Source organism: Heptranchias perlo, unplaced genomic scaffold (assembly GCF_035084215.1).
Source record: "Heptranchias perlo isolate sHepPer1 unplaced genomic scaffold, sHepPer1.hap1 HAP1_SCAFFOLD_1531, whole genome shotgun sequence".
In the NCBI taxonomy this organism is placed as follows: Eukaryota; Metazoa; Chordata; class Chondrichthyes; order Hexanchiformes; family Hexanchidae; genus Heptranchias; species Heptranchias perlo.
In genome coordinates this window covers 1-27,853 of record NW_027138787.1, presented here as the reverse complement: position 1 = coordinate 27,853, position 27,853 = coordinate 1, and the positions used below count along the sequence as shown (strand labels likewise).

Sequence of the window (27,853 nt, the reverse complement as noted above, 5' to 3'; positions counted from 1 at the left end):
GCCCAGTCATCCACCAGAGACGGAAGGCGGCAGCCCAGTCCCACCAGAGACGGAAGGCGGCAGCCCAGTCCCACCAGAGAGCGAAGGCGGCAGCCCAGTCCCACCAGAGACGGAAGGCAGCAGCCCAGTCCCACCAGAGACGGAAGGCGGCAGCCCAGTCCCACCAGAGACGGAAGGCAGCAGCCCAGTCCCACCAGAGACGGAAGGCAGCAGCCCAGTCCCACCAGAGACCGGAAGGCAGCAGCCCAGTCCCACCAGAGACGGAAGGCAGCAGCCCAGTCCCACCAGAGACGGAAGGCAGCAGCCCAGTCCCACCAGAGAGCGAAGGCAGGCCACGGGGACTGGAGGCGGAGGCTTGAGAGTCCAGCCAGGCTCCCACCGGGCCTCGACCCAAAGACCTCCTCTTGGCCCGACCGACAGCGTCGCTGGCCCTCTTGGCGCAAAAAGGGCTGGGGGTCATCAGGCCCCAAGACGCCCCCCACACCCCGCCCCGCCCCGCCCACGCCCGATCAGTGCTCAGTAACCTCTCCCCGATATCGGACAAGCGGAGGAGGACATAATACGGGGAACGACGATTACTTAGACATTGTCCCAAACTTTCCCCGGAGAGCCGGTGGGAATGTGGAACTCGCGCTCCCACAAGGAGTGGTTGAGGCGAATAGTGGAGATGGATTTAAGGGGAAGCTCGATAAACACATGAGGGAGAAAGGAATAGAAGGAGCTGCTGAGCGGGTGAGATGAAGGAGGGAGGGAGGAGGCTCGCGTGGAGCATAAACGCCAGCACGAGCAGTTGGGCCGAATGGCCTGTTTCTGTGCTGTCGACTCGATGTGATCACAGAACGATACAGCACAGGAGGAGGCCATTCGTCCCCATCGTGCCTGTGCCGGCTCTTTTTGAAAGAGCTATCCAATCAGTCCCACTCCTTTGCCCCTTCCCCATAGCCCCGCGAATGTTTCCCCTTCCAGCATTTAACCCAATCCCTCTCCGTTGCACGAATCACACTCGGCCCGGACCGGGGCCAATTGAGACTCTTCCATTTGCTCTGCAGACTCCTCAACATCGAGCGCTCTGATAGGCTCACGGTCACCCTTCAATACCCAATTAAATTCTACGAATCCAGGCCCGGCTCTTCCATTGGGTACCGGTAAGCCCAAATAAACATGGGTGAGAGGGGTCCTGGGGCATAACTGTCCAGTGTAAACGCCTGTACATCCTACATGACAACGGTGCGAGGGATCACTACAAATAGTGCTCTCAGATCCTAAGGTATGGTGTCAATTTAAATAGTTTCAAATCTGTCCTTGGTGATTATTACTCAGTCCGCCTGTTTGCTCGACGCTTCTCCCGGGTCCAAAGCCTTTCTGGTAGGCCTCGGCCGCGGCTCGCTGCCCTTCTGCACGTCGCCCCTAGCAACAGGGCAGGCTCCCATCTCGGCCTGGTGCTGGACTCAGTACGACTTCTTCTCCTGGGCCTTCTCGTTTTCCTCGACGTCCATTCCTCGGTCAGGACGCAGTAGCACAGATACTGGGTGTACTTGGTGAAGGCGGCTGAGGAGGGAGAATTGGTGACATGTTTTACATCGAATTACATCGAGTTTACAGCGCAGAACAGGCCATTCGGCCCCAACAGGTCCATGCTCGGTGTTCATGCTCCACGCGAGGCCTCCTCCCTCCCTACTTCATCTCACCCTATCAGCAGCTCCTTCTATTCCTTTCTCCCTCATGTGTTTATCGAGCTTCCCCTTAAATCCATCTCCACTATTCGCCTCAACTACTCCTTGTGGAGAGCGAGTTCCACATTCTCACCACTCTCTGGGGAAAGAAGTTTCTCCTGAATTCCCTATTGGATTTATTAGTGACTGTCTTATATTTATGGCCCCTAGTTCTGGTCTCCCCCACAAAGTGGAAACATCTCTACGTCTACCCTATCAAACCCTTTCGTTATCTTAAAGACCTCTTAGTCTTCTCTTTTACAGAGAAAAGAGCCCCAGCCTGATAAGGGTATCCTCTCAGTTCTGATATCATCCTTGTAAATCTTTTTTAAAAAATGTATTCGCCCACCAATAAACACAAGGATACCAAGGGATCACAGGAATATTGGAGAATCCCACTGGATCCAAACCCCTTCCCGCTGTTCACTCCCATTGTACACAATCCCAATGGACCAAACGCCCTTCCCATTCACTCCATTGTGACCACAATCCCTAATGGATCAAACCCCTTCCCATTCACTCTCACTGTACACAATCCCAATGGACCAATCCCCTTCCCAGTTCACTCCCACTGTACACAATCCTCAATGAGAACCCAACCTCTTCCCATTCACTCCCACTGTACACAATCCCAATGGACCAAACACCTTCCCATTCACTCCCACTGTACACAATCCCAATGGACCCAACCCCTTCCCATTCACTCCCACTGTACACAATCCCAATGGGACCAATCCCCTTCCCATTCACTCCCATTGTACACAATCCCAATGGACCCAACCCCTTCCCATTCACTTCCACTGTACACAATCCCAATGGACCAATCCCCTTCCCATTCACTCACACTGTACACAATCCCAATGGACCCAACCCCTTCCCATTCACTTCCACTGTACACAATCCCAATGGACCCAACCCCTTCCCATTCACTCCGATGTAAAAAAGAAAGAACTTGCATTTATATGGTGCCTTTCCATCCATTGTCAATAAATTACTTCTGAAGTGCAGTCACTGTTGTTATGTAGGCAAATGCAGCAGCGCGTTTGCGCATAGGCAAGATCCCACAAACAGGTGGCTGGCCTATTCAACACAGTTTTGGTTATGTTGGTTGAGCGATAAAACATTGGCCAGGACACAGGGGAGAGGTCCCCTGCTCTTCTTCGAATAGCGCCATGGGATTTTTTTTTTTACGTCCAGCAGAGAGAGGCAGACGGGGCCTCGGTTTAACGTCTCATGCAAAAGGCAGCACCTCTGACAGTGCAGCACTCCCTCACCGGGAGCGCCGGCCCAGATTATGGGCTAAAGTCTCCGGAATGGGGCTCGAACCCACGACCTTCCGAGTCTGAGGCGGGAGAGCTACCAACTGAGCCAAGCTGATACCAGTTGCACCTGTTTGAGGTGGCGCATCATTCAACACATTGGCCGTTCCCTTCCGGTCAGTGTTACATCTACCACTGCCACAGCCCCTGTTCTATCGCGATCATCCCTGCTTTTTCCACCTCCAGACTGGACTATCCCAATGCTCTCCTGGCCGGGCCCTCCCATCTCCCACCCTCCGTAAACTCCAGCTCATCCAAAACTCCTGCTGCCTCCATATCCTAACTCGCACCGAGTCCCGTTCGACACCATCACCCCCCCCCTGTGCTCGCTGACCCTACATCGGCTCCCGGTCCGGGAACGCCTCGATTTTAAAATTCTCATCCTCGTGTTCAAATCCCTCCATGGCCCTCGCCGCCACCCCCCCTCCCTATCTCTGTAATCTCCTCCAGCCCCGACAACCCTCCGAGATCTCTGCGCACCTCCAATTCTTGCCTCTCGCCCATACCCCCTGATTTCCATCTCGCTCCACCATTGGCGGCCGTGCCTTCAGCTGCCCGGGCCCTAAGCTCTGGAATTCCCTCCCTAAACCCCTCCCACTCCCTCTCCTCCTTTAAGACGCTCCTTAAAACCTACCTCTTTGACCAAGCTTTTGGTCACCTGTCCTAAGATCTCCTTATGTGGCTCGGGGTCAAATTTGGTTTGATAATCGCTCCTGCGAAGCACCTTGGGATGTTTTACTACGTTAAAGGCAGTATATAAATGGGAGTTGTTCATTTTAAGAGAAAAAATAATTACTGCGCTGGGAAACAGGCCCCAAGAGTTGAGTGGGAACGTGAACCGGCCGTTGTACTGAGCCACACACGGAGCAGGAAGATCCCAGATCCCTGTCCCCATTTGCGCTGCAGTTGATCGACGTGGGCTCGGGTGAGAGGTGGGAGTGCTGTACACAGAGAGTTACATCGAGTCTACAGCACAGAAACAGGCCATTCGGCCCAACAGGTCCATGCTGGTGTTCATGCTCCACACGGGCGTAATCCCTCCCGACTCCATCTCACCCGATCAGCATCTCCTTCTATTCCTTTCTCCCTCATGTGTTTATCGAGCTTCCCCTTAAATCCATCTACACTATTCACCTCAACTACTCCTTGTGGGAGCGAGTTCCACATTCTCACCACTCTCTGGGGAAAGAAGTTTCTCCTGAATTCCCGATTGGATTTATTAGTGACTATCTTATATTTATGGCCCCCCCTGGTTCTGGTCTCCCCCACAAGTGGAAACATCTTCTCTACGTCTACCCTATCAAACCCTTTCATAATCTTAAAGACCTCGATCAGGTCACCCCTCAGCCTTCTCTTTTCTGGAGAAAAGAGCCCCAGCCTGTTCAGCCTTTCCTGATAGGCAGAACCTCTCAGTTCTGATATCATCCTAGTAAATCTTTTTTGTACCTTCTCCAGTGCCTCTATATAATTTTTTTAATGTGGAGACCAGAACTGTACACAGTGCTCCAAGTGCGATATGGAGACCAGAACTGTACACAGTGCTCTACGTGTGATATGGAGACCAGAACTGTGCACAGTGCTCCAAGTGTGATATGGAGACCAGAACTGTGCACAGTGCTCCAAGTGTGATATGGAGACCAGAACTGTACACAGTGCTCCAAGTGTGATATGGAGACCAGAACTGTGCACAGTGCTCCAAGTGTGATATGGAGACCAGAACTGTACACAGTGCTCCAAGTGTGATATGGAGACCAGAACTGTACACAGTGCTCCAAGTGTGATATGGAGACCAGAACTGTGCACAGTGCTCCAAGTGTGATATGGAGACCAGAACTGTGCACAGTGCTCCAAGTGTGATATGGAGACCAGAACTGTACACAGTGCTCCAAGTGTGATATGGAGACCAGGACTGTACACAGTGCTCCAAGTGTGATATGGAGACCAGAACTGTACACAGTGCTCCAAGTGTATAAATTCACATTGTTGCTGAGATTACCTAACACCCTGCGTAAACACTGCGGCCTCTTGTATTCGGGGAGGTGAACGCCCAGGAGGTAGAAGGGGATGCCGGACAGGGCGATGCCAATCCCGATCAGGGAGTTGATGGTGTCGCTGTAGAGGGGCACTGCCACCAGGAAGATTGTACAGAAGCAGAAGATGATGGGGAAAACAATGCTGAGCTGCAGGAGGAAGCACAGAAAACCATGGGACGTTAAGGACTGTTAAGTAGAGGTGTACCAAGTCGAATAGCCATAGCCAGCTTTTATGAAAATTTATACCTTACATTTAAGAAAAGAACTTGCATTTATATAGCACCTTTCACAACCTCAGGACGTCCCAAAGCGCTTTACAGCCAATAAAGTATTTTTTGAAGTGTAGTCACTGTTGTAATGTAGGGGAACGTGGCAGCCAATTTGCGCACAGCAAGATCCCACAAAAAGCACTGTGATAATGACCAGATCACTTTTTTTTTTAAAGTGATGTTGGTCGAGGGATAAATATTGGCCCCAGGACACCGGAGAGAACTCCCCCTCCCCCCCGGCTCTTCGTTGAAATAGTGACCGTGGGATCTTTTACATCCACCTGAGAGGGGCAGACCGGGGCCCCTCGGTTTAACGTCTCATCCGAGAGATGGCACCTCCGACAGCGCGGCGCTCCCTCAGTTCCTGGCGTCGGGGAGGTCCGGCCTTGGATTATAGGGCTCGAGGCTCTGGAGTGGGGTTTGAACTGTACCCCTTTGTGATAAATATTGGCCAGTCTTCACCAAACCTACCTCTCCAACGTCACCTCTGGGCACCACACTTTAGGAAGGATGTCAAGGCCTTAGAGATGGGTGCAGAGGAGATTTACTAGAATGGTCCCAGGGACGAGGGACTTCAGTTACGTGGAGAGACTGGAGAAACTGGGATTGTTCTCAGAGCAGAGAAGGTTAAGGGGAGATTTGATCGAGGTGTTCAAAATCATGAGGGGTTTTAATAGAGTAAATAAGGTAACCAGAGGACACAGATTTAAGATAACTGGCAAAAGAGCCAGAGGCGACATGAGGAAACATTTTTTTACGCAGCGAGTTGAGATAATCTGGAATTCGGTGCCTGAAAGGGCGGTGGAAGCAGATTCAATAATAACTTTCAAAAGGGAATTGGATAAATACTTGAAGGGGGAAAATTTGCAGGGCTACGGGGGAAAGAGCAGGGGGAGTGGGACTGATTGGATAGCTCGTCCAAAGAGCCGGCACAGCCACGATGGGCCGAGTGGCCTCCCCCAGTTATGAATCATTCAATGACACGGAGCCCGGGAAGAGATTCGGAGGAGGTGACCGCAGCGTTGTTCAGTGGCGAGGGGGGAGAAGGTTAGACAGGGAATTCCAGAGCTTTCCGTGTCGTGCGACATAATCCCATCGACTCGTCCAGGGCAAAGTGACGCCCTTTAAACTCAGCGGTGGGGAAATGGGAGAGTTTGGTCCCCGCTGCACCGCCACCTCTGGCCAGGTGGTGGCGCCATCGAGCCAGCGAAGCGCTGGCCCGCGATTGGACCAGGGGGGTCCCGTCGCGATCTCCTCCAATCAGCAACGGTCGGAGGTTCGAAGGGCAAAGGGCAAGGAGAAGCCTATTTATCGGCCATAACCCCTCAGTTGTCCAGACATGTCTGACTTGTGCCTTGTAGATGGTGGAAAGGCTTTGGGGAGTCAGGAGGTGAGTCATTCACCGCAGAATACCCAGCCTCTGACCTGCTCTTGTAGCCACAGTATTTATATGGCTGATCCAGTTAAGTTTCTGGTCAATGGTGACCCCCAGGATGTTGATGGTGGGGGATTCGGCCATGGTAATGCCGTTGAATGTCAAGGGGAGCTGGTTAGACTCTCTCTTGTTGGAGATGGTCATTGCCTGGCACGAATGTTACTTGCCACTAATCAGCCCAAGCCTGGATGTTGTCCAGGTCTTGCTGCATGCGGGCTCGGACTGCTTCATTATCTGAGGGGTTGCGAATGGAACCGAACACTGTGCAGTCATCAGCGAACGTCCCCATTTCTGACCTTATGATGGAGGGATGGTCATTGGTGAAGCAGCTGAAGATGGTTGGGCCTCGAACACTGCCCTGAGGAACTCCTGCAGCAATGTCCTGGGGCTGAGATGATTGGCCTCCAACAACCGCTACCATCTTCCTTTGTGCTAGGTATGACACCAGCCGCTGGAGAGTTTTCCCCCTGATTCCCATTGACTTCAATTTCACTCGGGCTCCTTGGTGCCACACTCGGCACTTTTACAGAGACGCAGGAAATAGGAGCAGGAGCAGGCCATTCGGCCCCTCGGGCCTGCTCCCCCATTCAACCAGATCATGGCTGACCTTCGACCTCAACTCCACCTTCCCGCCCGATCCCCGTATCCCGTGATTCCCCGAGAGTCCGAAAATCCATCGATCTCAGCCTTGAATATACTCAACGACTGAGCATCCACAGCCCTCTGGGGTGGAGAATTCCAAAGATTCACAACCCTCCGAGTGAAGAAATTCCTCCTCATCTCAGTCCTAAATGGCCGACCCCTTATCCTGAGACTATGACCCCCAGTTCTAGACTCTCAGCCTCTACCCCTGTCAAGCCCTCTAAGAGTTTTATACGTTTCGATGGGATCACCTCTCATTCTTCTAAACTCCAGAGAGAGTATTGGCCCATTCTACCATAGAACAGCTTTTTATTTCCAGATTTATTCAAACTAAATTTAAATTCACCGATTGCCATGGTGGGATTTGAACTCATGTTCTCCAGATCACTGGTTCCTTTGCTTAATCTGACTGTAGATTTAAGACTGAGCCACACAGACCAGGAAGGAGCAGATTCCATTCCCGATCAGCTGCTCTGATGCCAACACTCTGCTGCCCCCCCCGTATCCTAACTCGCACCGAGTCCCGTTCACCCATCACCCCCTCTGTGCTCGCTGACCCTACATCGGCTCCCGGTCCGGGAACGCCTCGATTTTAAAATTCTCATCCTCGTGTTCAAATCCCTCCGTGGCCCTCGCCCCCCCCCCCTCCCTATCTCCGTAACCTCCTCCGGCCCCTACAACCCTCCGAGATCTCTGCCCTCCTCCAATTCTGGCCTCTTGTGCATCCCCCCGATTTTAATCGCTCCACCATTGGCGGCCGTGCCTTTAGCTGCCTAGACCCTAAGCTCTGGAATTCCCTCCCGAAACCTCTCCGCCTCTCTCTCCTCCTTTAAGACGCTCCTTAAAACCTACCTCTTTGACCGAGCTTTTGGTCACCTGTCCTAATATCTCCTTATGTGGCTCGGTGTCTGATTTAGTTTGATAATCGCTCCTGTGAAGCAACTTGGGGCCATTTTACAACGTTAAAGGCGCTATATAAATGCAGGTGGTTGTTGTTGTTGTTTCTGCCCCGGGTTAGGGAGGAAATAAATCAGCCTGGGCGCCCGGCCCGCGGATCCCCATCCACTGCCCTCATCGGCAGCGGGCGAGGGCAGCCACGAAGCCCCCCACAGTCGAACAGCCCAGGTGGCATTCGAGTGCCGGTGGTCCGGTGGGGGGTATGTGAAGCGGAGCTCGTCGAAGGTGGGGGGGGGGGGGGAAGGGAGGGTCGACCCTCCCTCCCTCCCCGCCCCCCCAGGCGAGCAGGGGGACCAGAACGCACGGAATAGGAGGTAAGTTGAAGGGTTAAAACAGTCAACTCTCGGCAGCCTACTCTAAGGGAGGCCCCGCCCCACCACCACCACCACCCCACCCCCCGCCACACTGCCCGCGGGACCCACGTCAGTCAACGGCGGCCTGCGGTTGGCCGTTGCCGGCAGCCAACCCAGGCTGGGGACCCTAGCTTGCGTCGGTGAACAGATCTTTCTTTCTCTCTCTCTTTTCCCCTTCAGCTGACCGAGGTATTAATGGCCCGGAATTTGCTCCAAAAGTAACAGAGAGCCGAACACAGACACTAGGAGCAGGAGTAGGCCATTCGGCCCTTCGAGCCTGCTCCGCCATTCAGTATGATCATGGCTGATCCTCTATCTCAAGGCCATATTCCCGCTCTCTCCCCACACCCCTTGACGCCTTCTGCGTCTAAGAAATCTATCCAGCTCCTTCTTAAATATAATTCAGTGACTTGGCCCCCACAGCCTTCTGGGGTAGAGAATTCCACAGGTTCACCACCCTCTGAGTGGAGAAATTTCTCCTCATCTCAGTCCTAAATGTCCTACCTCGTATCCTGAGACTGTGACCCCCCTCGTTCTGGACCCCCCCCCAGCCAGGGGAAACATCCTCCCCGCATCCAGTGTCTGTCTAGCCCGGTCAGAATTTTATATGTTTCATAGCACCATAGAAAAGATACAGCATAGAAAGGGGCCATTCGGCCCATCGTGTCCGCGCTGGCTCGCAGGTGCCCATTCTAATCCCACCTTCCAGCACCCGGTCCGAAGCCCTGCAGCTTACAGCACTTTAGGTGCAGGTCCAGGTACTTTTTTTAAAGAGTTGAGGGTCCCTGCCTCTACCACCAATTCGGGCAGCGAATTCCATACACTCTCTGGGTAAAAAAAGTTTTTTCTCACGTCCCCTCTAATCCTTCCGCCAATCAGCTTAAATCTATGTCCTCTAGTTCTCGAACTCTCCGCTAGGGGAAACAGGTACTTCCTGTCTACTCTATCTGGGCCCCTCGTAGTTTTGTACGCCTCAATCAAGTCTCCCCTCGGCCTCCTCTGCTCCAAGGAAAACAACCCCAGCCCGTCCAATCTCTCCCCGTAGCTGCAATTTTCAAGCCCTGGCAACATTCTTGTAAATCTTCTCTGCGCTCTCTCCAGAGCAATTACGTCCTTCCTGTAACGTGGTGACCAGAACTGCGCACAATACTCCAGCTGTGGCCTTACCAGCGTTTTATACAGTTCCGTCATTACATCCCTGCTTTTGTATTCTATACCTCGGCTAATAACGGAGAGCATTCCGTATGCCTTCTTCACAACCTTATCTACCTGTACTGCCACCTTTTAACGGTGTGGGTAAGCCTTAATGACTGCCAAGCCACCTCCCGGGCACTGAAAATCAACTTTTAAAAACGTGCAGTCTCATTCCTCCCGATTTTAATCGTCGGTGGGGATTTAAATGTTTTTTTTTTAAAAGTTTGCATTTTTAATTTTTTCCGTCTGGCTCTTTGAGCTCTGCCGTTTTAAGGGAATCAAGGGACACGGGGATTGGGCGGGAAAGAGGAGCTGAGGGTCGAAGATCGGCCACGAGCTGATTGAACGGCGGAGCAGGGCTCGAGGCGCCAGATGGGAAAATGTGAACTTGTCCGCTTTGGCAGGAGGAATAGAAAAGCAGTTCGTTATTTAAATGGAGAGAGGTTGCAGAACTCTGAGGTACAGAGGGTGTCCAAGTAGACGGGCTCCAAAAAGTTAGTACGCAGGTACAACAAGTGATTAGGAAGGCAATGGAATATTGTCATTTATTGCAAGGGGAACGGAATATAAAAGTCGAGATGTTTTGCTACAGTTGTGCAGGGCATTGGCGAGACCACATCTAGAATACTGTGTGCAGTTTTGGTCTCCTTATTTAAGAAAGGACATAATTGCTTTGGAGGTGGTTCAGAGAAGGTTCGCTCGACTGATTCCTGGGATGAGGGAGTTATCTAATGAGGAAAGATTGGACAAGTTGGGGCCTGTATACATTGGAGTTTAGAAGAATGAGAGGTGATCCTATTGAAACAAATGTAAGGAATCTTACAACACCAGGTTATAGTCCAACAATTTTATTTTAAAATCACAAGCTTTCGGAGATTATCTCCGAAAGCTTGTGATTTTAAAATAAAATTGTTGGACTATAACCTGGTGTTGTAAGATTCCTTACATTTGTCCACCCCAGTCCATCACCGGCATCTCCACATTATTGAAACATGTAAGATCCTGAGGGGACTAGAAGGGGTAGATGCTGAGGGGACGTTTCCCCGTGTGGGAGAGACTAGAACGAGGGGAACAGAGTTTAAAAATAAGGGATCTCCCATTTAAGACGGAGGTGAGGAGAAATTTTTTCTCTCGGAGGGCCGTGAGTCTGTGGAATTCCCTTCCCCAGAGAGCGGTGGAGGCAGGGTCATTGAATATTTTTAAGGCTGAGTTCGATAGATTCCTGATTAACAAGGTTATAGTAGGTAGACGGGAAAGTAGGGTTGAGGTCACAATCAGATCAGCCATGATCTTATCAAATGGCAGGGCAGACTCGAGGGGCCGAATGGCCTACTCCTGCTCTTAATTCGTATGTTCGTTTGGCCTACTCCTGCTCCTATTCAATATTTCTTAACATTTCCTTACTTTGCTTCCTCTTGTAGCCACAGTATTTATGTGGCTACGAGAGCAGGTCAGAGGCTGGGTATTCTGCGGCGAGTGACTCACCTCCTGACTCCCCAAAGCCTTTCCACCATCTACAAGGCACAAGTCAGGAGTGTGATGGAATACTCTCCACTTGCCTGGATGAGTGCAGCTCCAACAACAATCAAGAAGCTCGACATCATCTAGGGCAAAGCAGCCCGCTTGATTGGCACCCCATCCACCACCCTAAACATTCACTTCCTTCACCACCGGTGCACAGTGGCTGCAGTGTGTACCATCCACAGGATGCACTGCAGCAACTCGCCAAGGCTTCTTCGACAGCATCTCCCAAACCCGCGACCTCTACCACCTAGAAGGACAAGAGCAGCAGGCACATGGGAACAACACCACCTGCACGTTCCCCTCCAAGTCACACACCATCCCGACTTGGAAATATATCGGCCGTTCCTTCATCGTCACTGGGTCAAAATCCTGGAACTCCCTTCCTAACAGCACTGTGGGAGAACCTTCACCACACGGACTGCAGCGCTTCAAGAAGGCGGCTCACCACCACCTTCTCGAGGGCAATTAGGGATGGGCAATAAATGCCGGCCTCGCCAGCGACGCCCACATCCCATGAACGAATTTTTTTAAAAACTGATTTTACATTGGATTTACTGTTGGAGCTTTCACTCCCTGGTTCTGACTCTGCGAGGCCGGCCAAGGTTGCTTCTCTCCGACGGGTCGAGGGGACGGAGAGATGCATTCCCCGCTCGCTCAGCTCACACGTCCCCAGGAGAGGACGCTGCACCTTTGTCATTTTTTGGCAGCTCACCACGAGAGGAAGATTCCCCCACTGACGCCCGCGGATCGCTTGTGGGCGAGTTTAAAATCCAACGGGCAGTGGGCGCCCTTTGAAAGCCGCTCAGAGCAAACTCCCGGGCCGTTATCTTTGCGTCGCGAGAACGTGTCTGACTACGTACCTTCAGCGGCCTGGGCCGGTCAGGCTCCTTCCAGCGGAGATATAGCTGACCAGCAATCGACAGCCCCACGAACAGCCAGTAGCTGAAGCTGTAGTAGTTGATGAGCTGAAAGATGTCTTCAACGCAGAGATAGACACACGACATGACACCCTGCCGACAGGAGGTTACATCATCAAACAGGAAACCCCACCCCCTCAATGATACTTCAACATTGTCCCATCAAACACTCCCAGGGCAGGTACAGCACGGGTTAGATACAGAGTAAAGCTCCCTCTACACTGTCCCATCAAACACTCCCAGGGCAGGTACAGCACGGGTTAGATACAGAGTGAAGCTCCCTCTACACTGTCCCATCAAACACTCCCAGGGCAGGTACAGCACGGGTTAGATACAGAGTAAAGCTCCCTCTACACTGTCCCATCAAACACTCCCAGGGCAGGTACAGAACGGGTTAGATACAGAGTAAAGCTCCCTCTACACTGTCCCATCAAACACTCCCAGGGCAGGTACAGGGTTAGATACACAGTAAAGCTCCCTCTACACTGTCCCATCAAACACTCCCAGGGCAGGTACAGGGTTAGATACAGAGTAAAGCTCCCTCTACACTGTCCCATCAAACACTCCCAGGGGCAGGTACCTGTAATTTTATACCCTGGGCTTGGACTGATCCCGTGGAATCTGCCACAGGAATTGGCCCCCATTTGCTGCCTGGTCTCGCTCACACACACCAGCAGGGATGCGGCGGGAGATATTCGTCCATGGGGTGCAGCCCGGATGTGCCCCCTGTCGAAGCTGGAACAGGCCTAGGACTTTTGACATCTCCGAGCACTGAAGGGGCTCGAGGGCTACGTCCCCCTCACCCTTCCCCCCCCCCCCCCACCTCAGGGGGAAGAGCCCTGCACTCCTTGCAGGAGGGGAGGGGAGAGTCCCATTCTCCGCGGTATCTGTCGCCAGCTACTTACGTTGAAGAGGAGAGCGGGGATCGGCGTGAAACGCTCCACGTGGATCATACTGAGCGCGTCGGGCAGGTGACCTTCCCGCGACCCCACGAAAAACAGCCTGCGGGTCAGAGGCAGAAACACAATCATCAGGTGGCGGGGGTGGGGTCGAGGAGGAGTTGAGGGGGAGAGATGAATTCAAGGCTTCCTATGGAGGCACTGGAGAAGCTGCCACTTGGATGATACCAGAACTGAGAGGTTCTCCCTGTCAGGAAAGGCTGAACGGGCTGGGGCTCTTTTCTCCAGAAAAGAGAAGGCTGAGGGGTGACCTGATCGAGGTCTTTAAGATTATGAAAGGGTTTTATTAGGGTAGACGTGGAGAAGATGTTTCCACTTGTGGGGGAGACCAGAACTTGGGGCCATAAATATAAGATAGTCACTAATAAATCCAATCGGGAATTCAGGAGAAACTTCTTTCCCCAGAGAGTGGTGAGAATGTGGAACTCGCTCCCACAAGGAGTAGTTGAGGCGAATAGTGTAGATGGATTTAAGGGGAAGCTCGATAAACACATGAGGGAGAAAGGAATAGAAGGAGATGCTGATCGGGTGAGATGAAGTAGGGAGGGAGGAGGCTCGTGTGGAGCATGAACACCAGCATGGACCTGTTGGGCCGAATGGCCTGTTTCTGTGCTGTAAATTCGATGTAATTTGATGCAATCTCGGTCCCAAGCAAGGCCAACAGTTCCTGACATCATTCCTGAACACCCCTCGCTGAGGTCGGTAAACCAGAGGACACAGAATTAAGGCGATCGGCAAAAGAGCCAGAGGGCGAGATGAGGAAACATTTTTTTTTAAACGCAGCGAGTTGTGATGATCTGGAATACTTGAAGGGAAAAAATTCACAGGGCTACGGGGCAAGAGGAGGGGGGAGTGGGACTAATTGGATAGCTCTTTCAAAGAGCCGGCACAGGCACGATGGGCCGAATGGCCTCTTTCTGTGCTCTATGATTCTATGATAGATCACCCCTCAATCTTCTAATCTCAAGGGAAGTTTATGCAACTTGTCTTGGCAAACATTCACCCCTCCACCACGCCTCCAAAAAAAACAGGATAGCTGATCATTTATCCATAGAATCGCACATGTCGCCTCTGGCTCTTTTACCGATCACCTTAAATCCGTGTCCTCTGGTTACCGACCCTTCTGCCACTGGAAACAGTTTCTCCTTATTTACTCTCTCAAAACCCCTCATGATTTTGAACACCTCGATCAAATCTCCCCTTAACCTTCTCTGCTCTGAGGAGAACAACCCCAGCTTCTCCAGTCTCTCCACATAACTGAAGTCCCTCATCCCTGGTACCATTCTAGTAAATCTCCTCTGCACCCTCTCCAAGGCCTTGACATCCTTCCTAAACTGCGGGGCCCAGAATTGGCCACAATACTCCAGCTGGGGCCTAACCAGTGTTTTATAAAGGTTTAGCATAACTTCCTTGCTTTTGTACTCTATGCCTCTATTAATAAAGCCCAGGATCCCAGATGCTTTTTTAATAACCTTCTCAACTTGTCCTGCCACCTTCAAAGATTTGTGTACACACCCCCCCAGATCTCTCTGTTCCTGCACCCCCTTTAAAATTGGACCATTTAGTTTATATTGCCTTTCCTCATTCTTCCTACCAAAATGTATCACTTCACACTTCCCTGCATTAAATTCCATCTGCCATGTGCCTGCCCATTTCACCAGTCTGTCTATGTCCTCTTGAAGTCTGTCACTATCCTCCACATTATTTACTACATTTCCGAGTTTCGTGTCATCTGCAAACTTTGATATCGTACCCTGTAAACCCAAGTCCAGGTCATTAATATATAATCAAAAAGAGCAGTGGTCCTAATACCGACCCCTGGGGAACACCACTGTATGCTTCCCTCCAGTCTGAAAAACAACCGTTCACCACTACTCTCTGCTTTCTGTACCTGAGCCAATTTTGTATCCACGCTGCTGCTGTCCCTTTAATCCCATGGGCTTTAATTTTGCTAACAAGTCTATTATGTGGTACTTTATCAAATGCCTTTTGAAAGTCCATATACACAACATCCACCGCACTCCCCTCATCAACCCTCTCCGTTACTTCATCAAAGAACTCAATCAAGTTAGTCAAACATGATTTTCCTTTAACAAATCCGTGCTGACTTTCATTTATTAGCCCAGACTTTTCCAAGTGCCAATTAATTCCGTCCCGGATTATTGTCTCTAAAAGTTTCTCCACCACCGTCGTTCGGCTGACTGGACTGGTAATCACCGGGTTTATCCCTCTCCCCCTTGTTTTATTTTGGAACAGGGGTGCAAACACTTGCAATCCTCCAGTCCTCTGGCACCGCTCCCCGTATCTAAGGAGGGTTGGAAGATTGTGGCCAGAGCTCTCTTGGAACATAGGAACAGGAGTAGGCCATTCAGCCCCTCGTGCCTGCTCCGCCATTTGATAAGATCATGGCTGACCTGTGATCTAACTCCATATACCTGCCTTTGGCTCATATCCCTTAATACCTTTGGTTGCCAAAAAACTATCTATCTCAGATTTAAATTTAGCAATTGAGCTCGTATCGATTGCCGTTTGCGGAAGAGAGTTCCAAACTTCTACCAGCCTTTGTGTGTAGAAATGTTTTCTAATCTCGCTCCTGAAAGGTCTGGCTCTAATTTTTAGACTGTGCCCCCTACTCCTAGAGTCCCCAACCAGCGGAAATAGTTTCTCTCTATCCACCCTATCCGTTCCCCTTAATATCTTATAAACTTCGATCAGATCGCCCCTTAACCTTCGAAACTCTGGAGAATACAACCCCAATTTGTGTAATCTCTCCTCGTAACTTAACCCTTGAAGTCCGGCTATCATTCTAGTAAACCTACGCTGCACTCCCTCCAAGGCCGATATGTCCTTCTGAAGGTGCGGTGCCCCCCGAGTCAGTTACGTTGCCACTGCCCCTTTCAATTCCCGTGTAGCTTCCGATTTTTTTTTTTTTTTGTGCTGGACGGTTTTATTAAAACGATCGCAGGGTGGGAGGGGCTTACCTGGAGGCAGCGAGAATGGAAGCGTTGAGGCCCCCGAAGCAGGACAGAGCGACGGCCACCATGATGGTCCAATTGAACACTCCGAAGACCTGATCAGCGAACGTCTGGAAGATTTTTTTAAAAAGGGCAAAATAAAGAAGGGAGGTGATTCGAGTGTTGGTGGGGGCGGGGGGCCGATCGACGCGGGGGGTTAGCGACAAGCTACACTCCCGTCCCGTCCGAGGCGGTCACGGGGAACGGGGAGAGAAAACGCAAAGGGGCGGGGCTCGAGGACTCGTCCACACCTCCCTCCCGCCCTCCTCCAACGCAGGACACCAAGTAAAAAGCTCGATTGGGGGGGGAGGGGGGGAAAAAGCATTCGATTCGGCCATAGAATTTGCGTGTATATATATATATATATATATAAAAAACGAGGTCCCCCTTTGGGGACGGAAGGAAGGGAAAGAGATCCAGGCGTCCTTAACCCCGTCTGGGCCTACACGTGACTCCAGTCCCCCACACGCCCCAGCGTGTTCGTCTCTTTGACTGCCACTCCCCAAGTGGCCCCACTCAGTCGCCCCAAACTCACGGGGCGACTAAGGGACGGGCATTAAATGCCCGCCTTGCCAGCCATCCCAAGAAATGAGTAAAGACAGAAAGAATTTGCATTTATATAGCACCTTTTACGACCTCAGGACATCCCAAAGCGCTTTACAGCCAAAGGAGTACTTTTAGCATGGTCACTGTTGCAACGTGGGAAAGTCGGGAGCCAATCATCTCAACCCCAGGACATTGCTGCAGGAGTTCCTCAGGGCAGTGTCCTAGGCCCAACCATCCTCAGCTGCTTCATCAATGACCTTCCCTCCATCATAAGGTCAGAAATGGGGATGTTCGCTGATGATTACACAGTGTTCAGTTCCATTCGCAACCCCTCAGATAATGAAGCAGTCCGAGCCCACTGCAGCAAGACCTGAACAACATCCAGGCTTGGGCTGATAAGTGGCAAGTAACATTCGCGCCAGATAAGTGCCAGGCAATGACCATCTCCAACAAGAGAGAGTCTCACCACCTCCCCTTGACATTCAACGGCATTACCATCGCCGAATCCCCCACCATCAACATCCTGGGGGTCACCATTGACCAGAAACTGAACTGGACCAGCCATATAAATACTGTGGCTACAAGAGCAGGTCAGAGGCTGGGTATTCTGCGGCGAGTGACTCACCTCCTGACTCCCCAAAGCCTTTCCACCATCTACAAGGCACAAGTCAGGAGTGTGATGGAATACTCTCCACTTGCCTGGATGAGTGCAGCTCCAACAACACTCAAGAAGCTCGACACCATCCAAGATAAAGCAGCTCGCTTGATTAGCACCCCATCCGCCACCCTAAACATTCACTCCCTTCACCACCGGCGCACTGTGGCTGCAGTGTGTACCATCCACAGGATGCACTGCAGCAACTCGCCAAGGCTTCTTCGACAGCATCTCCCAAACCCGCGACCTCTACCACCGAGAAGGACAAGAGCAGCAGGCACATGGGAACAACACCACCTGCACGTTCCCCTCCAAGTCACACACCATCCCGACTTGGAAATATATCGGCCATTCCTTCATCGTCGCTGGGTCAAAATCCTGGAACTCCCTTCCTAACAGCACTGTGGGAGAACCTTCACCACACGGACTGCAGCGCTTCAAGAAGGCGGCTCACCACCACCTTCTCGAGGGCAATTAGGGATGGGCAATAAATGCCGGCCTCACCAGCGACGCCCACATCCCATGAACGAATTTTTTAAAAATCTGCGCACAGCAAGATGCCACAAACAACAATGACCAGATAATCTGTTTTTTTTTAAAAAACATGTTGGTTGAGGAGAATTCCCCTGCTCTTCTTCGAAACAGTGGACGTGGGGATCTCGTACCCGAGAGGTGCAGACGGAAAAACCTCGGGTTTAACGTCGCATCCCGTAAGACGGCGCCTGCGACAGTGCAGCGCACCCTCAGTCACTGGCAACCGGGGCGGGGTCGGCCCTGGATTATGGGGGCTCGAGCCTCTGAAGCGTGGGGGGACTCGAACCCATGACCTTCTGGCTCGGAGACGAGAGAGAGAGAGAGAGAGAGAGAGAGCGAGATACCCAACTGAGTGCACGGGCTGACAGCAGGATTTAAACAAAAAACACACCAGCGCTGCAAGGGCCACCTGTCCACACCTGCAAAGAACGCCCTGCGGGCATCCCAAAGCCAACTAAACGCTTCCAAGTTGCAGCCCCCGGCCGCTAAGCAGGCAGCCGACCTGCGCACAGCAAGATCCCACAAACGGCGGGAGCTTCTGCGCGCAGCGAGCGCTCGAAGCGGGGAGCAGACTCCCAACAGCGGAGGCAAATGCCCCCGAATCGTTTAAGAGCCAAAGGCGGGGGGATTTTTTTTTTTTTTTTTTACTTGGGAGTCCCTCTGGCACGGAGGGCTGGTTGAGGGGCGAGCGTTGCTGAGGACAAGTCGCAGGGACTAGGCTTGTTGTACTGCCTTGCGTTTCGGAGATTGATCAAGTCTCTGGGAGTGGGGACTCGAAAGCGCACAGCCTTCTGGCCTCAGAGGCGAGAGTGCGACCCCAGCGAGCCACGGCTGACACCCGGGGGGACATTCAACTGCTGGAGGCAGCGCGGAGAAGAGTCACAAGACTGGTCCCCGGTGTCAGGGGCGGGTCTGAGTTACGAGGAAAGACTGGAGAGGCTTGGGCTTCTGAGACTGTCTGAGAAGTGATCTTATAGAGGGATATAAGATAGTAAAGGGTCTGAAAATGCCACATACAGAATATGACTTTATATTAAATAGGGAGAGTCGGGCACAGGTTTAAACAAAGTAGCTCACTGGGTATATCTCTCTCTCTCTCGCCTCTGAGTCAGAAGGTCGTGGGTTCGAGTCCCGCACACTCCAGAGACTCTAGCCCCGTAATCCAGGGCCGACACTCCCAGTGCCAGTACTGAGGGAGTGCTGCACTGTTGGAGGTGCCGTCTTAAGGATGAGACATTAAACCGAGGTCCCGTCTGCCCCTCTCAGACGGAAGTGAAAGATCCCACGGCCATTAATGGAAGAAGAGCAGGGGAGTTCTCCATGGTATCCCTCAATCAACATGACTGAAAAAACAGATCATCTGGTCATTTATCACATTGCTGTTTGTGGGATCTTGCTGTGCACAAATTGGCTGCCGTGTTTCCGACATTACAACAGTGACTGCACTTCAAAGGTACTTCATTGGCTGTAAAGCGCTTTGGGACGTCCTGAGGTTGTGAAATGCAAGTGTTACATTTTGGTTGGAAGAATGAGGAGAGGCAATATAAACTAAATGGTCCAATTTTAAAGGGGGTGCAGGAACAGAGAGACCTGGGGGGGGTGTGTACACAGATCTTTGAAGGTGGCAGGACAAGTTGAGAAGGCTGTTAAAAAAACATATGGGATCCTGGGCTTTATAAATATTGGCATAGAGTACAAAAGCAAGGAAGTTATGTTAAACCTTCATAAAACACTGGTTAGGGCCCCAGCTGGAGTATTGTGACCAATTCTGGGCTCCGCACTTTAGGAAGGATGTCAAGGCCTTAGAGAGAACGCAGAAGAGATTTACTCGAATGGTACCAGGGATGAGGGACTTCAGTTATGTGGAGAGACTGGAGAAGCTGGGGTTGTTCTCCTTAAAGCAGAGAAGGTTAAGGGGAGATTTGATCGAGGTGTTCAAAATCATGAGGGGTTTTGAGAGAGTCAATAAGGAGAAACTGTTTCCAGTGGCAGAAGGGTCGGTAACCAGAGGACACGGATTTACGGTAATCGGTAAAGGAGCCAGAGGGGGAGATGAGGAAACATTTTTTTACACAGCGAGTTGTGATGATCTGGAATTCACTGCCTGAAAGGGCGGAGGAAACGGATTCAATAATAACTTTCAAAAAGGGAATTGGACAAATACTTGACTGGAAAAAATTTACAGGGCTACGGGGGGGGGGGGGGAGTGGGACGAATTGGACAGCTCTTTCAAAGAGCCGGCACAGGCACGATGGGCCGAATGGCCTCCCTCTAGTAAATAGGTGAACTTAGGACCGATATCAGGAAGTGCCTCGCGCGGAGAGTGATGGGCCCTTGGCACGGGTTCCCAGATAGAGCAAAGGAGGAGAAGGGGCTCCCTGGAATCGTAGGAGGACTGACTGGATGAAAAGGATGGCATTCCGGAGTCGCCTCCGTGACGGATGGGTTGAGACGGGCCAATTGGCCCGCTACGTCCCCAGCTATCTTGCGGTCTTGTTGGAAGCTGGGAAACGGAATTGACCCCTCCCCCCTCCCCCGCGGGACTTACCACGGCAACGGCGTCGCTTGCCAGGATCTCGTGGAGGTCCAGCACCGTGTAGTAAGCCACGTTGGTCAAGAGGTAGATGATGGTGACAATGGGCATGGAAATGCCGATCGCCATGGGCAGGTTCCTGCAAAGCAAAACCAACACATGATTCACAGGGTTAGATACAGAGTAAAGCTCCCTCTACACTGTCCCGTCAAACACTCCCAGGGCAGGTACAGGGTTAGATACAGAGTAAAGCCCCCTCTACACCGTCCCGTCAAACACTCCCAGGGCAGGTACAGGGTTAGATACAGAGTAAAGCCCCCTCTACACTGTCCCATCAAACACTCCCAGGGCAGGTACAGGGTTAGATACAGAGTAAAGCTCCCTCTACACTGTCCCGTCAAACACTCCCAGGGCAGGTACAGGGTTAGATACAGAGTAAAGCTCCCTCTACACTGTCCCGTCAAACACTCCCAGGGCAGGTACATGGTTAGATACAGAGTAAAGCTCCCTCTACACTGTCCCGTCAAACACTCCCAGGGCAGGTACAGCGTTAGATACAGAGTAAAGCTCCCTCTACACTGTCCCGTCAAACACTCCCAGGGCAGGTACAGGGTTAGATACAGAGTCAAGCTCCCTCTACACTGTCCCGTCAAACACTCCCGGGGCAGGTACAGGGTTAGATACAGAGTCAAGCTCCCTCTACACTGTCCCGTCAAACACTCCCAGGGCAGGTACAGCGTTAGATACAGAGGTAAAGCTCCCTCTACACTGTCCCGTCAAACACTCCCAGGGCAGGTACAGGGTTAGATACAGAGTAAAGCTCCCTCTACACTGTCCATCAAACACTCCCAGGGCAGGTACAGGGTTAGATACAGAGTAAAGCTCCCTCTACACTGTCCATCAAACACTCCCAGGGCAGGTACAGGGTTAGATACAGAGTAAAGCTCCCTCTACACTGTCCCATCAAACACTCCCAGGGCAGGTACAGGGTTAGATACAGAGTAAAGCTCCCTCTACACTGTCCCGTCAAACACTCCCAGGGCAGGTACAGGGTAGATACAGAGTAAAGCTCCTCTACACTCTCCCATCAAACACTCCCAGGGCAGGTATAGGGTTAGATACAGAGTAAAGCTCCCTCTACACTCTCCCATCAAACACTCCCAGGGCAGGTACAGGGTTAGATACAGAGTAAAGCTCCCTCTACGCTGTCCCATCAAACACTCCCAGGGGCAGGTACAGGGTTAGATACAGAGTAAAGCTCCCTCTACACTGTCCCCTCCCTGGTGTGTTGTGCTCAGTCCCACTCTGGATGTAGCAGCGTACTGATGAGTTGGAGAGGGGCGGTCTGCAGTCCCCCGCTGCCAACGTGTGTTGACTGCTCTGAACCCGCCCCTCCCCCTGCCCCTGCCCCTCCCTCCTCCCCCCTCCTCCCTCCTTTCCCCAAAGACACGAACCTGGTGGGGTTTTTGATTTCCTCGGTGACAAAGTTGAGGGGTGTCCAGCCGGAGTAGGAGAAGAGGGCTGAGTAGAGAGCCAGCGCTATGTCTCCCGCGTCCCACGAGGAGCCAGCAAAGGAATTCTCAAATGCTGCGTCTGTCCTGGAACAGGGAACGGCCGACGGTTAGTTAACCTCTCCCTCTACAGGGTGAGGGGGGGACCACTGGGGCAAGGGCAGCCGGGGGGAGGGAGGGGGGAGGTCAGCGAGAGACGGAGGCAGAGGCAGAGAGGGAGAAACCCGCAGGAGAGATTGAGAGAGAGAGAGAGAGTGACCGGGGGAAAGAGAGAGAGAGAGAGACAAAGACGGGAGAGATAGAGAGACCAGGGAGAGAGAAAGTGTGAACAGGGAGAGAGAGAGAGTGAGAGAGAGAGTGTGTGACCGGGGGGCAGAGAGAGAGAGAGAGAGAGGAGAGAGAGAGACAAAGACGGGAGAGATAGAGAGACCAGGGAGAGAGAGAGTGTGACCAGGGAGAGAGAGAGAGAGACTGAGAGAGAGTGTGTGTGACCGGAGGGCAGAGAGAGAGAGAGAAAGACGGGGAGAGAGAGAGTGTGACCAGGGGAGAGAGAGAGAAAGAGAGAGTGAGATAGAGAGAGAGAGACTGAGAGAAAGAGTGAGTGTGACCAGGGGGCAGAGAGATAGAGAGACTGGAGAGACCAGGGGGAGGGATAGAGAGACCAGGGAGAAAGAGAGTGTGACCAGGGGCAGAGAGAGAGAGAGAGTGAGATAGAGACAGAGAGAGAGAGTGAGTGTGATAGAGAGAGAGAGAGAGAGTGTGTGATAGAGAGAGGGAGACTGAGAGAGAGAGAGAGTGAGTGTGACCAGGGGGTAGAGAGATAGAGAGGACTGGACCAGGGAGAGAGTGTGAGAGACCAGGGAGCAGAGTGAGAAAGACAAGGGAGAGAATGAGACGGAGAGAGAGAGAGAGAGAGAGAGAGAGAGCGAGCGAGACTGGGGGAGAGAGTGTGAGTGTGACCGTGGGGCAGAGAGAGAGAGAGAGAGAGAGAGAGAGAGACTGGGCGAGACCAGGGGGAGAGATAGAGAGACCAGAGAGAGAGAGTGCGACCAGGGAGAGAGAGTGTGTGACCGTGGGGCAGAGAGAGAGAGAGAGAGAGAGAGAGACTGGGAGAGACCAGAGAGGAGAGAGCGCGACCAGGGAGAGAGAGTGTGTGACCGTGGGGCAGAGAGAGAGAGAGAGAGAGAGAGAGAGACGGGGGCCCAGGGGACGGAGAGGGGCCCGAGAGGGCGGGGGCACGGGTCGAAAGTGGGGGGGGGCCCCCCCAAGAGTGCCGATGCAGGGGGGCCAAGAGGGGGGAGAGTGAGAGGGCCGAGGGGGGAAGAGCGAGAGGGAAGAGGATGAGAGGGCGACCTGGTGACCTTACACCCGGAAGTGGCTCCCCCTCCCACACACACACACACACACACGGCATCGCACGATCGGGAGTCAAGACGGAACGGGGGAGGAGGGAGGGTGGGGGGGGGAAAGACGGGCTCATGGCTGCTGGCCTTACCCGCGGAGAGCTTGACCAAGCCCGTGATGATAAGCACAATGAGGGCCACCACCTTGGTGTAGGTGAAGATATCCTGGACCCGAGTTCCCCATTTCACGTAGGCACAGTTGGTGAATGTGAGGATACCTGTAGACGAGGGCAGAGGGGGGGGGGGGGGGGGGGAGAGGAGGAAGCAACAAGAAGAGGTTAGCATTTGACCTTTGCCCCCCGCTCGAACCCCGCCCCCCCCCCCCCCCACCACCCGCTCACTCGCGAAGTCTCGTCTAAACCCGGACAATTTAACAGCGGGAGTCGGGGGGTAGCAATCGGGTGCGGGAACCCTGACTGGTTTCACCCCCCCCGCCCCCCGCCCCTTTGCCTGACACAGGAGTACTGAGGTGGACTGCAGCCCCTCCCCCCCCCCCCCCCCCCACACAACCCCCGCACGACAGCGAGTCGGCAGGAAATTCGACCGTGGGGGGGAAGCGTCGCGGCGAAACCCGGACAGTTTTACAGCGGGAGTCGCCGGGTGACGATCGGGAGCGGGGACCCTGGCTGATTTCAGCTTCATCCGCTCGCCCCCCATCTAACCCGGGGGGGTGCTGAGGCCAACTGCAAACCCCACCCCCTCCACCGCCCGCCCCAGCACCAATCGGCCGACGGAACCCGGGCGAATCTGCGTGGCTCAGGACCGCACGGGATGGGGAGTGAGTGGGGGCGGGGTGACGGCTGCTGGTACCGAGTCACATACAGCCAGTGCATCGACTCACCGAAAAGCACAGGGCTTATCTGCTGCTGAAACCCTCATCCGTGCCTTTGTTACCTCCAGACTGGACTGTCCCAACGCTCTCCTGGCCGGCCCTCCCGTCTCCCACCCTCCGTAAACTCCAGCTCATCCAAAACTCCTGCTGCCCCCCCCCCCCGTATCCTAACTCGCACCGAGTCCCGTTCACATCCATCACCCCCCCCCCCCGCGATCGCTGACCCTACATCGACTCCCGGTCTGGGAACGCCTCGATTTTAAAATTCTCATCCTCGTGTACAAATCCCTCCGTGGCCCTCGCCCCACCCCCCCTATCTCTGTAACCTCCTCCAGCCCCTACAACCCCCCCGAGATCTCTGCGCTCCTCCAATTCTGGCCTCTAGCCCATCCCCGATTTTAATCGCTCCACCATTGGCGGCCGTGCCTTCAGCTGCCTCGGCCCCAAGCTCTGGAATTCCCTCCCTAAACCTCTCCGCCTCTCTCTCTCTCCTCCTTTAAGACGCTCCTGAAAACCTCCCTCTTTGACGAAGCTTTTGATCACCTGCCCTAATAAAACCGAGATCGATGGATTTTTGGACTCGAGGGGAATCAAGGGATACGGGGATCGGGCAGGAAAGTGGAGTTGAGGTCGAAGATCAGCCATGATCTGATTAAATGGCGGAGCAGGCCCGAGGGGCCGAATGGCCGACTCCTGCTCCTATTTCCCATGTTCTTACGTCTCCTTGTGTGGCTCGGTGTCAAATTTAGTCTGATAATCGCTCCTGTGAAGCGCCTTGGGAGGTTTTACTGCGTTAAAGGCACTTCATAAATGCAAGTTGCCATTGTTGTTGCTAGGTGGCGAGATCCCTTTAACCCAATGACAGACATTGTCCCCGTTTCCGCTCCCTCTCTCACTCCCATTTCCCCAAATCGCCCGAAAGAGGAAGTTGTGGCCAGCTGTTGTTGCTGCTCCAGCTCTCTCCGCACGGCCCACCCCAAGCCCTTCGTGAATTGGACCTTACTCCTGAGTCATAAAACCCAAGGATGTTTGTGTATGTGAGGGCGTCAGCAGTTTAACACAATGTGCAACTCAGCACCAGACAGGAGGAAGCTGCTCCCATCAGCTTGTGTGAGACCTCGCTCTCTCTCCCTCTCTCTCTTTCTCTTTCACTCACACTCTCTATCTCTCTCTCTCTCCCTCGCTCTCCCTCTCCCTCTCCCTCTCACGCTCGCTCTCACGCTCGCTCTCCCTCTCACGCTCGCTCTCCCTCTCACGCTCGCGCTCTCTCCTCCCTCTCGCGCGCTCTCCTCCCTCTCGCGCGCTCTCCTCCCTCTCGCGCGCTCTCCTCCCTGTCCCTCTCCCGCTCCCTCCTCCCCCTCCCTCCCTCCCTCTCTCCCTCCCTCTCCCGCTCCCTCCCTCCCTCCCTCCTCCCTCTCCCGCTCTCGCTCGCGCGCTCTCCCTCTGGCTCGCGCGCTCTCCCTCTGGCTTGCGCGCTCTCCCTCTCGCTCTCCCGCTCTCCCTCTGGCTCGCGCGCTCTCTCGCTCCCTCTCTCGCTCTCCCCCGCTCCCTCTCGCTATCTCGCTCTCCCGCTCCCATCGCTCCCTCTCTCCCTCTCTCGCTCGCGCGCTCTCTCCCTCTCCCCGCTCCCTCTCTCGCTCGCTCTCCCTCAGGCTCGTGCGCTCTCTCGCGCGCTCTCCTCGCTCTCCCTCAGGCTCGTGCGCTCTCTCGCGCGCTCTCTCGCTCTCCCTCAGGCTCGTGCGCTCTCTCGCGCGCCCTCTCGCTCTCACTTACCAGCTGCTAGGAGAGAGAATGAGAATCACGAGTGTTGTGAGACTGGAATATAGAGAGTCCAGGATCTCCCCGCCCGGTGTGGGACTGAGATACACACAGACCGGAGTGGGGGGGGGGGGTCTCAGGGTCCCATCTCCCCCCTCCCGCTTCAATTGGCCACAGTGCCCCTGGGTTCAGGGAGGGGAGAAAATTCATCCAGGGTGCCCCCCATTCCCACCCCTCTCCTGATCTCCAGCCAGCGACTCCTGCCGGAAAGCGCATGGGAGGAAGGAGAGGGGCGGTGGGCAGTCGAGGAGGGCAGGATCGGGCTCAGTTGCGATGCACGCTGCAGTCGAATATCCCGCCGCTACCGACGCGGAGATGGGACCTGAGACCCTCCCCCCCCTGGTCTGTGTGTATCTCAGTCCCACACCGGGCGGGGAGGTGGGACCCGAGACCCCCCCCCCCCCACAAACCCGGTCCGTGTGTCTGATATTCGGCCCCCTCCCTGCCCGACGGCGATTGGCGCCCGACGTCAGACCCGGGTACTCACAGATGCAGGCGGCGGCGATGAGCCGAGCAGCCACGTACGGCTGCTCGCAGGTGGGGAAGATGGGCTGCACCATGTAGTTGGCGAAGGTGATGGCGATGACGGCCTGGCTGGTGGGCTCGATGATCAGCAGCGAGGTCCAGAGGCGTATGAAGGCCACAAAGCCCCCGAAGGCCTCCAGGATGTAGGCGTAGCTGGCCCCCGACTTGGTGATGGTGGTGCCTAGCTCGGCGTAGCACAGGGCGCCGAAGATGGAGAAGATGCCCCCCCACGGCCCACACCACCAGCGACAGGCCGTACGAGGCGCTGTACATCAGCACCCCTTTGGGCGAGACGAAGATGCCCGAGCCGATCATGTTGCCCACGATCAGGCACACCCCGTTGAGCAGCGAGATCTCCTTCTTCAGCTTCATCGCCTCGGACGAGGGTCGGTGGTCGGCGGCCGGCGGCGGGGGGGTCGGCTCCCGCCGCCCGGGCACGGTGGAGTAAGCAGCTCCGTCGGACATTGCGATCGTCCTCTCTCTCACGCGCCCGTCCTCATAGCCAGCTGCGACGAGAGAAGAGGGGGAAGCCGCTTGACGTTAATCGAGAGTCCGGTTGCATTTTTTTTAAAAAGAGGAGGTAACTGAGGTGGTGGATAAGGGGAATGTCGACGGATGTAGTTTATATGGACTTCCAGAAGGCATTGGACAAAGTTCCACATGAGAGGCTGTCAGCAAAAATGAGAGCGCGCAGAATTGGAGGCAACTTATTGACACGGAGAGGGGAATTAGTTAGGAGGTAGGAGTCAGAGAGTGGGGATAATGGGAATGTACTTAAATTGGCAGGGTGGGACGAGTGGTGTCCTCCAGGGATCAGTACCGGGGCCTCAGCTTTTCACTAGATTTATAAATGACTTAGATGAAGGAATAGAGAGCCTTCTATCCAAGTTTGCTGACGACAGCAAGTTAGGTGGCTCGGTAAATAGTGTAGACGGGAGCAGAAAGTTGCAAAGGGATATTGAGAGATTAAGTGAGTGGGCAAAAACTGGGGCAGATGGAGTTCAGTGTGGGAAGTGTGAGGTCATCCATTTTGGACCTACAAAAGATATTTTCTAAATGGCGAGAAGCTCGGAACTGTGGAGGAGCAGAGAGATTTAGGGGTCCAAGTACAGAAATCACTAAAAGCCAGTTTGACAGGTACAAAAAAATAATTCAAAAGGCGAATGGA

At 53.5% G+C, this 27,853-nt stretch overlaps 1 protein-coding gene across 1 annotated transcript; it reads right to left on the bottom strand.

Annotated features, from left to right (window-relative positions):
• Positions 1 to 491: 491 nt before the first annotated feature.
• On the bottom strand, positions 492 to 27,824 carry LOC137309198 (Y+L amino acid transporter 2-like). Its single transcript, XM_067977459.1, is given in 10 exon segments — positions 492 to 1,548; positions 5,028 to 5,211; positions 12,299 to 12,448; positions 13,261 to 13,357; positions 16,296 to 16,399; positions 20,612 to 20,735; positions 22,051 to 22,183; positions 23,591 to 23,728; positions 26,648 to 26,912; positions 26,914 to 27,824. Coding segments are annotated over 10 exon segments (1,668 nt in total). The 5' UTR covers positions 27,151 to 27,824; the 3' UTR covers positions 492 to 1,312.
• Positions 27,825 to 27,853: the final 29 nt, after the last annotated feature.